The 14,888-nt window shown below is 49.6% G+C and overlaps 2 protein-coding genes and 2 non-coding genes across 4 annotated transcripts; 3 read left to right on the forward strand and 1 right to left on the reverse strand.

Moving 5' to 3' along the window:
* Positions 1-978: 978 nt before the first annotated feature.
* On the forward strand, positions 979-3,649 carry LOC124707993 (cation/H(+) antiporter 15-like). The gene is made up of 4 exons (XM_047239681.1): positions 979-1,170; positions 1,255-2,247; positions 2,348-2,992; positions 3,293-3,649. The coding sequence occupies exons 1-4, from the start codon at positions 979-981 to the stop codon at positions 3,647-3,649; spliced, it is 2,187 nt and encodes a 728-aa protein (XP_047095637.1).
* A 236-nt stretch (positions 3,650-3,885) lies between these two features.
* On the forward strand, positions 3,886-3,959 carry TRNAV-AAC. The gene has a single exon. It is a non-coding gene; the product is annotated as a tRNA-Val (tRNA).
* A 2,774-nt stretch (positions 3,960-6,733) lies between these two features.
* On the forward strand, positions 6,734-6,807 carry TRNAV-AAC. Its single transcript has one exon. It is a non-coding gene; the product is annotated as a tRNA-Val (tRNA).
* A 3,422-nt stretch (positions 6,808-10,229) lies between these two features.
* Positions 10,230-12,571, reverse strand: LOC124706796 (exocyst complex component EXO70B1-like). The gene has a single exon (XM_047238468.1). It carries the CDS (start codon positions 12,562-12,564, stop codon positions 10,597-10,599), a length of 1,968 nt encoding a protein of 655 aa, XP_047094424.1. The 5' UTR covers positions 12,565-12,571; the 3' UTR covers positions 10,230-10,596.
* Positions 12,572-14,888: the final 2,317 nt, after the last annotated feature.

Consider the following 14,888-nt stretch of genomic DNA (forward strand, 5'->3'; position numbering starts at 1 on the left):
CCACGCGGTCCCTTTCTACCAGCCCCACGCGACGCGGCCCCACACGACCCGGCCCCACACGACGCGGCCCCACGGACGACGCGGCGCAACACGTCGGCACATGAACGTCCAAATAAACGGATTCCTTCCGTCTGAGCTCCTTCTGCGGGTTTCAGACATAGGCTTGGGGAAAACTGAGGAAAAACTAAGGGGCTGGGGAAAACTGAGTACAACTAACGACCCGAGGGCACGAAAATAGAAATCCCTATATATTATCTCATCATCCACAACAACAAGAAATGCCATATTCAGTCCATAGAACAAGGATGCATCGAGACAAGCAAAATCAACATCCAAAGTATTTAGCTAATTCAGTTGACCTATAATTTCTTCAAGTTCTCCTTTGGCACCAAAAGTCGTTGGTCCAACACTTGAGATTCGCAAAAATTACAATGTATTGAACTCTGAGAACAAAAGGCATATGTTAATTTTTAGATCACCGTGAACACGACCGAGACTTAATAAGCCTTAATTAGTAGACTGAGACTTGACACTCCCAGTTTACAAACGATTTGGGTTTGACATTCGTCTCAGCAGATGCAAGTTAACATTACATCCGTTTGTTCGCTCTTTCCTCTGGAGAGAATGTTGCACCTATATATGTTGTTCTTGACTGCTCAATTTTAGGTTTACTATTCTTGAACGCTAGATGGCGCCGCCTATATCGAACAATCCACAAGTTGGCAGTTTGTAGCCACAAGAATCAGAGGAAACAAGCCGAGGTCAATATATTCTCAAGGCTATCAAGTTCTGAAACTTTTTTTGACATGTCACCATTTTCTCCGGCATTCCTCTCATCCACTCACCGTGCCTCCTCACATCCATCACGCAAACCGCCATGGAAGACACAGCCTGACGAGGCGGGCGTCGGGCAAGAAGAACCACGGGCGCGCGCGGCGACCGTGCCACCACCTACAACGCTGATCCGGAACTAATGAGATGGACAATGTCAACTGCTACGTCGTCCCGCAGACCACGGGGAGCGGCCGGAACATCTTCCAGGGCGGCAGCCCGCTGTCGTCGTCGCTGCCCCTCCTGGGCGTGCAGCTCGTCCTCATCGTCGCTGTCACCCGCGTCCTCTACTTCTTCCTCAGGCCGCTCAAGCAGCCCCGCGTCGTCTCCGAGATCGTGGTACGCTCCATAATTTGCTGCCACCGTGACAAGATCGGCCGATGAAGAGAGCGTTGGTCCATTAAGATTTGGTGTCGATTTCAGGGTGGCATCATACTTGGCCCGTCGTTCCTGTGCCGCAACGACGAGTTCAGGCAGCTGGTGTTCCCGCCGAGGGGGGAGCCGGTGCTGAACACCGTGGCGACGTTCGGCCTCATGTACGTCATCTTCCTCATCGGCGTCCGGATGGATCCGAGGCTCGCCGTCCGGTCCGGCAAGAAGGGCGTGGTCATCGGCCTCTCGGGCTTCCTCCTCGCGCTTGCCCTGACGACGATGGGCTCGAAAGGCGACGCCCTTGCGGAGGAGCAGGACGTGTCGAAGCGTTTCACGTTCCTGTTCGCGCTCTCGGCCTCGCTCTCCGTCACGTCCTTCGCGGTGCTGTCCCCGATCCTGTCCGAGCTCAACCTCCTCAACTCCGACCTCGGCCGAATCGCCATGTCGGCGTCCATGACCACGGACGGCATCGCGTGGCTCATAATGGTGGGCTACGTCCTCACGGAGGCGTACCTTGTGTCGCCAGCCACGTCGCTCTGGGCCTTCATGTCCGTGGCGGCGCTCGTCGCGTTCATACTGCTAGTGGTGCGCCCGATAGCGCTCATGGTGATCGAGCGCACGCCGCCGGGCCACCCGGTGGACGAGACCTACGTCTTCTTCTTCCTCCTCATTGTGCTTCTCGTCGGCCTGTACAGCGACATCATCGGCACCAACTCCTTCCACGGCGCGCTCATGCTGGGGCTGGCGATCCCCGATGGCCCGCCGCTCGGCACGGCGCTCGGCGAGAAGATCGAGGCCATGGTGTCAGGGCTGATACTGCCGCTCTACTACGCCATGACCGGGCTCAGCACCGACGTGTGGGAGATACATTGGGGCAGGTTGCAGATGGTCATGATCCTTGCGTGGATCGGAAAGCTGGCCGGCGTCATGGCGTCGTCGGTGTACCTTGAGATCCCGTTTCTGGACGCCGTCTCGCTCAGCCTCTTCATGAACTCCAAGGGCATCGTCGAGATCATCACCTTCACCTTCTTCGTGACCAACAAGGTGATTTAATTATCTAATTGATCTTGATCCTTCATTGTTTTGTGTTCATACTTCATACTGGCTGACCTGACACGCTAGATTGATTTCGCTGCACCCGCAGCTGATTGGCAAGCACACTTTCAGCGCGCTGGTGTGCTCGTCGGTGCTGAACACGGCGCTGTCCGTGCCGTTGGCGGGGTTGCTCTACGACCCGGCGCGGCGCTACGCCGTGTACAAACGGCGCACGGTCCAGCACCTCAAGGCGGACGCCGACTTGCGGATTCTGGCGTGTGTCCACGACGAGTCCCACGTCCAGGGCACGCTCGCGCTACTGGAGGCGTCGCACGCCACGCCGCAGACGCCCATCGCCCTCTACCTCCTTCAGCTCGTGGAGATCGCCGGCCGCTCCGCGCCGGTGTTCATACCCCACAAGCTCCGCCGGAGCGCCTCCACAGTCGGCCCGGCACCGACGTCCACCGACTCTGACCGCATCATCAACGCCTTCTTCCAGTACGAACAGCGGCAGCCGGAGGGCGCCGTGTCCGTGCAACCCTTCACAACCATCTCCCCCTACTCCTCCATGCACGACGAGGTGTGCCGCCTCGCCGTCGACAAGCGAACCTCGCTCATCCTCCTCCACTACCACAAACGCCACATGCTCGCCGGCGGCATGCGCGCCGCCATGGGGCTCCGCGTCGTCAACCGCAAGGTGCTGGAGGTCGCGCCGTGCTCCGTCGGGGTATTCGTCGACCGCAACGCCGGCAACGTCGGCCTCAGCGCTTTCATCTTGCAAGATCACTCGACGTCGTCCTCCGGCGGCCGCTCGTCGCTTAGCGGCATGGGCTTCCGGGCGGCCGTCGCGGCCCTCTTCTTTGGTGGCGGCGACGACCGCGAAGCCCTGGCCTATGTGACGCGCATGGCGCGGCACCCGGGCTCGAAGGCGGCCGTGATCCGATTTCTGCCGACACGAGGCATCAAGGACGACCCGGCAGATCGGCGGGTGGACAACCGCGCCATCGAGGAGGTGAAGGCGCTCTCGGCGAGGAGCAAGTACATGAATCTCCAGGTCCAGGAGGAGCTCGTCGGCGACATGGAGAAGATCGTCGAGGTGCTGAGGGGCCTCGACAAGGCCGGCTACGACCTCGTCATCGTCGGAATGCGGCACAGGTGGTATCCGGTGATGTCCGCGAACGGGCTGTCGGACTGGAGCGAGTGCCCCGAGCTCGGAGTCATCGGCGACCTCCTCGCGTCGTCCGACTTCGACACGCCGTACTCGGTGCTCATCATGAAGCAGCAGGACCAGGGCGGGCTGAATGCCGCCGTGCCGGGTGCCCAGGACGTGTGGCACGGCGACGATGGTGGGCCGGCACCACCGCCAGAGCGAACAATGACGACCGTTGGATCTAGCAAGTTCCGGCAGTAGGCCGGGGACGAGCAGAACTGACGTGATCTTGACTTTTGCAATGTAGACGTTGACCTTTCTAGTTTATAGGACCTGATTCAAATAGAATTTTCTTCAGTTCAGTTCATCTGTTGTGTACAGTTCGCGCCATACAGGGAGTTTAAATACAGTAGTTTTTAAATTTGAAGTGTACGGTTAGAACTTTGATACTGCAATATTTAGCTATTATAGGGTACATCATCTTTCATAACAAAAGCGGTTTCGTGGTGTAGTTGGTTATCACGTCAGTCTAACACACTGAAGGTCTCTGGTTCAAACCCGGGCGAAGCCATAGTTATTTTTGCAATTTCAATTGTTTTTTGAGATCTCAATTACCAGAACATAAGAATCTGATTGAACATATATCGGCATCCCTTGTTGTTGCAGTGACCAAGCCTGATCTAATTAAACTTTTTTCGTGCTTCACAACAATCCTGATCAAGTTAATCCATTCCGAGACTTCAGTACCATTTACAGAGTCAAATCAAGGGAGGGCAGTAATAAGCACCTTCAAAGTTCTTGATTCTAGACAGCAGCTCCCAAATGCCCTCTACTGGATGCAGCCCACATAGTGGCGTGCACTCGCGACCTCACCTAGCAATGCCTTAACCAACAAAAGCCCAAACCATCAAGAAGATAGCACAAGTGAAACCTGATGACTAGAATTCATATGTGCACCACCAGAGTGATTCTTATCCAGAAGACTGACCTAGAGCAACCAATGTGCACCACCAGAGTGATTCTGTGAAGTGTATCCGACCACTCTTGGATAATAGTAGGTTATGGCATATGGTTACTGGATTCAAATTGAGATTTTAAATCTAGTAGTTTTGAGAGGTGCCAATATGGATTACTGCAGTAAGTTTCTCAGCAACTTTGAGGAATAGCACTAATAAACGGAAACTGTGGCATCAGGAAGTTCAGGCCTGGTTGCCTGAAGCCGAGGGCTACACAGTACCTTCTGATCTGTTGTGCTACTCCGCATCAGTTTGGGAACCCTTGAGTTTTGGAGGGTAGACTTGGTTCAGGTCAACTTTTCTGAACGAACCCACAAGGCGCAGGACAAGGCACTGAGGATAATGGGAGCACGACCAGTTATCTGCAGCAGAAATGGACCATATAATTTTCAATTCTAAATGCTAAACCTAGTTATCATTGCATTGTATACCTCAGCTATATAGGGGAAATTTAATTCAACTCCTAAAAGCTATAAAAGTGTTCCAGAAGCTCCAACATCTGCTCACTCACTATTACTGATGCGAGAGGGAAACAAGGCCCCATCATTTACAAGAGTAGACAAGGCACACACATCAAATAAGTGTTAAAAAAATGGTGATAGTAGGAAGTTGCAATGAGCAATTCAGTTAACTGAGGCGGCCACCGTATATTAACAGACATAAATAGCATAGGACAACTGAAATGGCAAATGTAACCAAAAGGGGGCATGTATGTGCTCACTGTAGTTATGGCTACTCCTGGTTTTAGGCCAGGACTGCATCAGGCCCACTAAAACAAACGAACAAAATGTATTCCAGGCAAAAATGAAAATGACTAAACGATGAACCAATATTGTCAAGCAATTGGCAAGTATAGTAGTGCAGTATTTGGCTGCTCGCAGCTGCACCAGACACATGACTGATAAACCTAAATGGTATTCGAACTGCGCATCAGCAACCATCCTTAACATAAATGGACTTGTATGAACAAGGTATTCACTATGAATTTTCCAAAGGGCAGAGTGCACGATGAAGTTCGTATTTACATTCCTTTTAGACAAGAATGACATTTGCCAGTTTTTAATGAAAGTTACCATGAACCATAAAACAGAAACAAAATATGAAATGGAGCGCTAGGGATGCCAACTTACAAAATTATCAAGCATCCAATAAAAAACACCGCCCCTCAATGATATTTCAGATACAGAACAGTAAACTGTAAAGTGAAACACACGAAGTCCTATACAAACTTATGAATTGGGGTGGAATCGAGCACGTCGGTGCATGTGACATTTGGAAATGCACGGCACCAAAGAAAGGGAAAATCTTTGCCTGGCAGCTGATTAAGGGGAGGATCAAGGTCAGAGCGGTTTTGTTTAAACAAAATATTGTGGATGATGAAAACTGCCCCTTTGGGTGCAATGTTGCAGAGACTGCGGAACATTTCGCAATGGATTGTGTGTGTGCGAACCAAGCAAATCCTTTCTCTCGTAGGGATTGATTTAACTGGAATACGTGATTTTCCTAATATATATGATGAGGCTAAGGAAAGATGGCCAGCCCATAAGAAGGATGCTTGGGGACTGGTTATTACCGCCTTGCTCTGGAGCATTTGGTTATCAAGAAATAAAAAGGTGTTTGATGATATAGAGTTACCGGCTCAGCTAGTAGCAGGGCAAGGTTTGGAAACCTGCAAGTTATGGGCTCTAAGGGCGAGCAAAGAAGAAAAAACGGCTCTCCAAACTTGGACATTTGAATGGCCGATGTAATATCTTCCTTGTCTTTTTCTTTTCCTGTCAGTTCCTCTCTTTCTTTGCATATTTGTAAGACTAGAGCTGCCTCAGCTCGCTGTTGAGTTTCTATAAAATGATGTGAGGTAGGGGGGTCGCCCCCTTCCGATGTTGGTTCAAAAAAAAGAAACACATGAAGTCCAACACCCTTGTGACTAGACTCATTCATGTCCACAGAACACCTGCTAGAAGATGCAACCAGTACACATTCTAAACAACGAAGACAAGGACCTCTCAACTAAGGAGAACACCTTGTCTAAGTTACTGGTTATCAATAATGTATATTGGAGACGAACTATATTCAATGAATCTCGTCTTTGCAAACTCACCTGGCACGAAAACAATTCACCACTTCCTCTGCATCAAATAGACTTTTCTAGTTCTAGGACCTGATTCAACAAATAGACTGTTCTTCAGTTCAGTTCATCTGTTGTGTACAGTCTGTGCCATGCCACCATTCAGGGATTTTAAATAGTTCTTTTATCTGAGATGAACGGTTAGGAAAAAAAATGATAATGCAGTCTTCAGTTATCGAGTAAATCATCTTTAGTAACAAAAGCGGTTTCGTGGTGTAGTTGGTTATCACGTCAGTCTAACACACTGAAGGTCTCCGGTTCAAACCCGGGCGAAGCCATAGTGTTTTTGCAATTACCAAATCTTAATCTGATTTACATAACAGCATCCCTTGCTTTCGCAATGACCAAGCCTGATCTAACTACTGATCCAGTTAATCCAGTCTGAGACTTCAGTACCATTTACATAATGAAATCAAGGGAGTGCAATAATTGATCACCTTAAAAGCTCCTGATTCTAAGCAGCAGCGCCCAGAACGTAAATTTCCCAATTCTTAAGCAAACAAAACTTCAGTCAAACAATAGACTTCTCATGGAGATCTCAGTCCTCTACTTCAAGGGTCCCCTTTCTACGCAGCAGAAGGAACAAGATTCATAGTTGCCTGTCTAATTAACTGTTGCAAAACCATTTACCTTAAGTAATAGCTGAAGGGGCAGAAGTTGCAGCCAACCGCTCGAGTAATCCTTATGAGTGAACTTTTGTTGGTACTCCTTTTGGCGTATACTCGCGACCTCACATAGCAATAGGTTAAGCAACAAGCTGCAACCATCAAGAAGATGGCACAGGTGAAACCTCATGACCAGAATTTATATGCAATATTGCCTGTAAAAAAAAGAATTTATCCACAAGACTGTCCTGGTCAATATTGCAAATCTAAATGAACCAATGTGCACCACCAGAGTGATTCCAGCAGCATGAGTGAAGTGTGTACCAGCACTCTTAGATAATAGGAGGTTATGGCATATGGTTACTAGATTCAAATTGAGTTCTTAAATCTAGTAGTTCTAAGAGGTGCCATAATGTTATGATTCGCTGAATTGTCCAGATTATGGGTTATTGCAGCAGTTTCTCAGCAACTTTCAGGAGGAATTAACATTGATAAACAGAACCTGTGAATTAGGGGAAATTTAACTCAACTCCTAACAGTTACAAGTGTTGTAGAAGCTCCAACATCTGCTCAATCACTAAAACTGATGTGAGAGGGAAACCAGGCCCCATCTTTTAAGGCAGCAGACAAAGCACATAGCGTCAAATAAATGAACATCGTTAAAGCACAAAAAATGATGATAATAGCTATAATGAGCAATTAGTTAACTGAGATGGCAAACTTATACTAACGGGCATAAAGAGCATAAGACAACTGAACTAGCAAATATAATCAAAAGTGGCCGTGTATGCGCTCAGTGTGTTTATGGCTACTCCTAGTCTTACTTAGGTCATTAGAGCATCAGGCCCAATAAAACAAACAAACAAAACTTATTCAATGGAAAAAATAGTGGAAATGGCTAAACAACGAACGTATATTGTGAAGCAATGGACAAGTACAACAGTTGTGTATTTGGCTGCTCGCAGCTGCATCAGACACGTCACTATGACAAACCTAAATGACATTCCAACAGCACATCAGCCGCCACCATTAACATAAATAGACATGTCTGAACAAGGTATTCACACAGTGCCATGTAGTTCTTCATGGAAGTTTTGGGTCAGCCATGATGAATTTTCCGAAGGGCACACTGCACAACTAAGTTTGTCTTTACGCTCCTTTTAGACAAGAATAGCATTTACCAGTTCTTAATGAATTATAAAACAGAAACAAAATATGAACTGGGGCACTAGGGTTGTCAGCTTACAAAATTACCAACCATTCAATGAAAAGGCACCCATCCCTCAATGATATTTCAGATACAAAACAGTAAATCTGTGAAGTGAAACACACAAATTCCAACACCCCTAAGACTAGACTATTCAAGTCCACAAAACATCTGCTAGAAGTTGCAACCAGTACACATTCTAAACAACAAAAACAAGGACCTCTCAACTACGGAGAACACCTTGTCTAAGTTACTGGTTAGTGGTTATCATTAATGAATATTGGAGACAAATTGTATGCAATGAACCTCGTCTTTACAAACTCACCTGGCATGAAAACAGTTCACCACTTTCTCTGCATCTCTTTGTTGATAACCTTACAGTCATGAAGCGGTAATGGCATGTTTAGGTCTGCCATGGATTTCATGATTTGAACAGATTTTCAGCAATCATAGAATTAGACCATCCACAAAGTCACAATAGAACAACTCTTCAGAAATGTTTGAGGATACGAAGGTTTAAGATAGCATTTAAATCCACACATTAAACAGTTACGGGGTTAAACTGAAGGAGTAGTTGGAACCAAAACGGGACCCTACCTTTGTTACAAAATGATCACCTTACTACTCACTAGTTGACATACATACACCTACAATCGTGTACACCATTTGCCATAACCCCATAATTTCTTTATGGAGAACAAAATACAAATGATACAACAACAACAATACAGGGTTGAGGTAAGAATATCACCATTACTGAGGCACAGATCAAAACCAACGCCAGCAACTTCACAAATCCCAGGGAATGACAGGTTATCACCAGGATGACAACATATTGATTAACTTACCACTTTGCTGCATGTCCAACACCCCTGAGACTACACTTCATGTCCACAGAACACCTGGTATAAGATGCAACCAGTGCACATTCTAAACGACAAAGACAATGACATCTCAACTACGGAGAACACCTTGTCTAAGCTACTGGTTATCAATAATGAATACTGGAGGCTGGAGACAAACTATATGCAATGAACCTCGTCTTTACAAACTCACAGGCACGAAAACAATTGACCACTTCGTCTGCATCTCTCTGTTGACAACGTTACAGTCCTGATGCGGTAGTGGCATGTTTAGGTCTGCCAAGTCATAGAATTAGACCATCCGCAAAGTCATAAAAGGAAATGGCTAAACAACAAACTTATATTGTGAAGCAATGGACAAGTACAACAGTTGTGTATTTGGCTGCTCGCAGCTGCATCAGACATGTGACTATGACAAACCTAAATGATATTCCAACCGCACATTAGCAGTCACTGTTAACATGTAGTTCTTCATGGAAGTTGCTGGGTCAGCCGTGGTGAATTTTCCAAAGGGTACATTGCACAACAAAGTTTGTCTGTACACTCCTTCTAGACAAGAATAGCATTTACCAGGTCTTAATGAAAGTTATAATGAATCATAGAACAGAAAGAAAATATGAAATGGAGCGCTAGGGTTACCAGCTTACAAAATTATGAACCATTCAATAAAATGACACCCACCCCTCAATGATATTTCAGATACAAAACAGTAAACCTGTAAAGTGAAACACACAAAGCCCAGCACCCCTGAAACTACACTATTCATGTCCACAGAACAACTGGTGGAAGATACAACCAGTACACATACAACAAAGACAATGGATCTATCAACTAAGGAGAACACCCATTGGGGTCAAATTATAAGCAACAAACATTGTCTTTACAAAATCACCTAACACAATAGCAATTCACCACTTTCTCTGCATCTCTTTGTTGATAACCTTACAGTCATGAAGTGGTAAGGTCTGCCAAAGATTTCATAATTTGAACAGATTTTCAGCAAAGTCACAATAGAACAACTCTTCAGAAATGTTTGAGCACACGAAGGTTTAAGATAGCATTTGAATCCACACATTAAACAGTTACGGGGTTAAACTGAAGCAGTAGCTGGAACCAAAATGGGACCCTACCTTTGTTACAAAATAATCACCTTACTACTCACTAGTTGACATACATACACCTAGAATCATGTACACCATTTGCCAAAACCCCATAATTTCTTCATGGAGAACAAAATACAAATGATACAACAACAACAATACAGGGTTTAGGTAAGAATATCACCATTACTGAGGCACGGATATTCACCAAAACCAGTGCCAGCAACTTCACAAATCCCAGAGAATGACAGGTTATGTATCACCAGGATCACAACACGTATTGATTAACTTATCACTTTGCTGCTCCTTCAAACAACTGCCGGATATGTGCCTCGACATCTTCTGGGGTGTACTTGATGTACAAGTCACGTCCGGTTTCAGGAGCTGATTTTAGCCTAGCAATGAGAGCTGCATACACTGGCATCACAGAATCCACCACAGTAGACCTAATGTCCACCCGCAACTGATCATCAGCTATCATCCACTCCGATTGGACTGCATAGATCTCCTCAAAGTAGGTGTTGAACATGCGCAGCTTCTGCAGCATTGCCTTGGCTGGTAGCCCGCCAACGCCAGGCGCACCGATCTGCAGCACGCTTGTGACCTTGCCCCATGTGGTCCGCTGATAATCCATGCTCCAGCGACGCACTCTTGATGACATCTGCTTGATCCAGTCGTCACCGAGCAGAACACCTAGCTCGCTATCGTTCACTTTCTGGATGACGTACTTGCCGTTGTTCATCAAGAAGATGCAAGCCAGCGCTGGATCCCGGTAGAGCTTGGACTTTGTGTCCAGATTCTTCTGCAGAACGTCCATGATCCACGCGATGTGCACGGCAAGTGCAGAAGTTGGGCGATCAGGGTCCACGGGAGCTGCAGCTCTACCACCGGCACTAAGGTCACCTTCCATTACCTCTTCCAATGTCTGCCGCGACCCACACGCGGCGCGGAGGTAGTTCATGACGTACCGAGTGATGGGGTGTATGCCACCGCCGGGGGTGGCTACCCGGGCAGGGTCCCGGCGGATGAGGTTTTCCAGTTCCATGAATATGCCTTTGATCGAGGAGCCGAGGGTGTTGCACACCGCAGAGACCTCGGCGCGGAGCGCGGCGGAGTAAGGATCGGAGAAGACGGGGTCGAGGTCCGGGAGGATGTCCCGCACGGCCTCGTACATGTCGACGACGCGGAAGAGGCGCTCGGGCGAGCGGCTGGAGGAGGAGACGGCGTCGCCGAAGGAAATGAGCTGCAGCGCCTGCGTGCGCACGGCGGCGATGAAGGCGAGGTCCCCGAAGGGCGCGAGGCCGTCGAAGACGCGGTCGCAGAGGCGGCGCTCGCTGGGGACGAGGATGCGGAAGACCATGTTGAAGGCCGGGATCCAGCGCGCGATGTCGAACTCGAGGTCCTCCCAGGTGGCGGCGTGGACCTCCTCGGCGGTGCGCGGGCGCACCCCGAGCCGCGCGACGCTCTCGTCGACGAACCCCCTGCGCGCGGCCGCGTAGGCCTCGGCGCACTCGCGGCCGAACCCCGCGTCCACCATCCGGCGCGAGATCTGGTGCACGTTGGCGATGGAGCCCGGGGAGAGCGCGTCGATGACCACGTCGTAGTCGGTCACCGGCTTGGCGACCGGGATGGGCTCGTCGTCGCCGTACGCGTCGTCGGCGTGCGTCGTCCCGCCGTAGAAGCCCTCGTCGTCGTCGGAGGCGTCGGAGGCGAACCCGCCGGGGGGTGTTGGGGCGGCGTCGTCGGGGCGCTCGATGAGGGCCCGGAACTCGTCCTCCAGCCGCGCCATGCAGCGGCTGAGCAGCTCGTCGGCGCGGTCGAGCAGGGCGCGGTTGGTGCCCGCCGCGTCGAGCTCTTGGACTGTGCCGATGAGGTCGTCGACCGCCTCGAGGAAGGTGTCGGCGTCGCTTGAGTCGGCCCAGATGAGGCGGTCCATGGTGACGAACTGCGAGATCTGGCGGTCCAGCGTGCGCACGGTCCGCTCCATGGACGTGACGGGCGGCCTGGCGGAGGAGCCCGGTATGGCTGCCGCCTGCGGCGGCGGGGGCAGCGTGGGCGACGCCGGCATGGAGCGCTCGCCGCCGGCTGCCGAGGCGGCGGCGACGGCGCCGCGCGCGGCGTAGATCTTGTCGAGCGAGAGGCGGCCGTCGTAGTTGGAGAAGACCTTGAGGATGTCCTCCGTCATGGTGTCGCTGCTCCCGAGCGTCTGCACGATGTGCTGCACCGTGGCGAGCAGCTTCTCTTCGCCGTCCTCCGCCATGGATGGTGGCTACCGCACGCGGCTTCGGGTGGTGGGGGTGGTTGTGGACTGCCTGCGAAGAGGAGATGAGGCGATGACTTGGGACGCGGTAGCTTGTGGGCTGGCAGAGGGCGACAGCGCGTGGACTGGCCGTCGTCTTTACTGGCGTGGCGGGTAGGCATGGCACGGGCAGCGGCCGCGCTCGAGCGGCGGATGCGGTGGGGTGTGTGGTATGGACGGCTGGATGAGCGGCAGAGCGCGCGAGGAATGGTCGATGGTGAAATGGCGTGGCCTCGGGGGAGGCGAAAGGAGGTGGGAAAAGTCAGCAAGGAAAGTGCGTCAAAGACATGGGAAATGACGGCGTTGCCAGAGTACTAGCGTGATCGACGGGGAGGTAGGGCCGTAGGGCTGTGGTATCTGGAGCACTGAAATTTCTTTCTTTGCGGAGGAGTGAAGCACGATAGACGTGAGAGGCGACAGAGTTTGCAGCGAAACGAAGTTGCTGAACTTGTGGCGACACGAATGTGTCGCTCCGTTGGTCAGCCACACCTCGCGGTTCCAGATGAAGCATGTCGTCTGGGTATCATCGCCAGACCAGAAAATTGTGTATCCAATACCTCCTATACCTGGAGGACCTAATCCTATGACATTGTACCAGTGTGCATTTGCGTGGAGACATGCGACTGTTATGTCCAACACCCGGCAATCCTCGTCTCCTCTCACGACACTCGCCAAGCGTGGCATGTGCATGACAAAAATCTGAAGATCTAAAGAAGAGGCCCAGGTAAGTTAGTAGTCATGGTTACCCTCAAGGATGGAGGACAATCCTCATCTAACTGACCAACAGACCCTTGTTAGTTTATCTACAAGCACGTGCCAGTAGAGCCGCAAATCCTGACGCTTCCAAATCCTACAATGCTCGGTGATTGGAACGACATTGCAAAGGGAATTCCAACAAAGTGTGAAACTTATGTTGGTACGTGGTACGAGCTAATATGGATCGGGCAACGGTTAGGCTCTACCCCTTTTCCGCCTCGGTACGTGTGTAGTCTTTTCTACGAAGAATGACCATTTGCTCTCTCTTCTCCTGCTTAAATAGGGACACCATCGTATAACAATCAAGTTGTACAACAACCATGTGATAAATGTTCTTTTTTCTTGCGGTTCAATATTGTAATAAGGGTCACAAAGGCAACCATGTATGGTTGTGAGCATGTGCTCTCGCTATGACCCATGGTAGGCGTTTTGATTTTATATGCTGGTTTTTCAAGTAAAAGTATATAGCAAAGTTCACAATGTAGGTATGTAGATCACCATGATTTGATAAATGCTTTGAATTAAGTTTCTTCATCCTTAACGAGTATAAACGGGCATGTATTGAACAAAAATCACTGAACTATAATGTGGTAAAATCCAAGGCTAATTCCTTTACATCAACAAATCATAGCTAGTATGTTGTGTTGTTACATTACCGGCCTCACTGCTAATCACCGCCTTCTCATGCGTCAATTATGTGCTCGCCACCCACACACGTTGATACGTCTCCAACGTATCTATAATTTCTGATGTTCCATGCTTGTTTTATGACAATACCTATATGTTTTGTTCACACTTTATATCGTTTTGATGCATTTTCCGGAACTAACCTATTGACGAGATGCTGAAGTGTCAGTTCCTGTTTTCTGCTGTTTTTGGTTTCAGAAATCCTAGTAAGGAAATATTCTCGGAATCGGACGAAATCAATGCCCAACATCTTATTTTCCCGGGGAGCTTCCAGAACGTCAAAGAAGAGTCGGAGACGAGCCAGGGGGCCCCCACACCACCTGGCGGCGCGGCCAGGGGGGTGGGCGCGCCCCCCTATGGTCTGGTGGCCCCAGGACCCTTCCGAGGCTGCCCTTCCGCCTATATAAAGCCCCTGACCTAAATCTTCGATACGGAAAAACCACGATACAAGAAAAGTTCCAGAGCCGCCGCCATCGCGAAGCCAAGATCTGGGGGACAGGAGTCTCTGTTCCGGCACGCCGCCGGGACGGGGAAGTGCCCCCGGAAGGCTTCTCCATCGACACCACCGCCATCTTCACCGCCATCGCTGTCTCCCATGATGAGGAGGGAGTAGTTCTCCCCTGGGGCTGAGGGCTCTACCGTAGCTATGTGGTTAATCTCTCTCTCTGTACCCCAATACAATGATCTCGTGAATTGCTTGCATGATTGAGATCCATATGGTGAGCTTTGTATCGCTACTAGTCTATATGCTACTCATGTGATGTTATTAAAGTACTCTATTCCTCCTGCATGGTGTAATGGTGACAGTGTGTGCATCGTGTGGTTCTTGTCGTAGATTATGA

Source organism: Lolium rigidum, chromosome 4 (genome assembly GCF_022539505.1).
Source record: "Lolium rigidum isolate FL_2022 chromosome 4, APGP_CSIRO_Lrig_0.1, whole genome shotgun sequence".
Taxonomy (NCBI): Eukaryota; Viridiplantae; Streptophyta; class Magnoliopsida; order Poales; family Poaceae; genus Lolium; species Lolium rigidum.

Excerpts from the sequence above, each read along its gene's own strand:
- LOC124707993 (XM_047239681.1), top strand. The coding sequence starts at position 979 with ATGGACAATGTCAACTGCTACGTCGTCCCGCAGACCACGGGGAGCGGC. Across the intron at positions 1,171-1,254 it reads GCGTCGTCTCCGAGATCGTG|GGTGGCATCATACTTGGCCC; the intron begins GTACGCTCCATA and ends TGTCGATTTCAG. Across the intron at positions 2,248-2,347 it reads CCTTCTTCGTGACCAACAAG|CTGATTGGCAAGCACACTTT; the intron begins GTGATTTAATTA and ends CTGCACCCGCAG.
- LOC124706796 (XM_047238468.1), bottom strand. The coding sequence starts at position 12,564 with ATGGCGGAGGACGGCGAAGAGAAGCTGCTCGCCACGGTGCAGCACATC.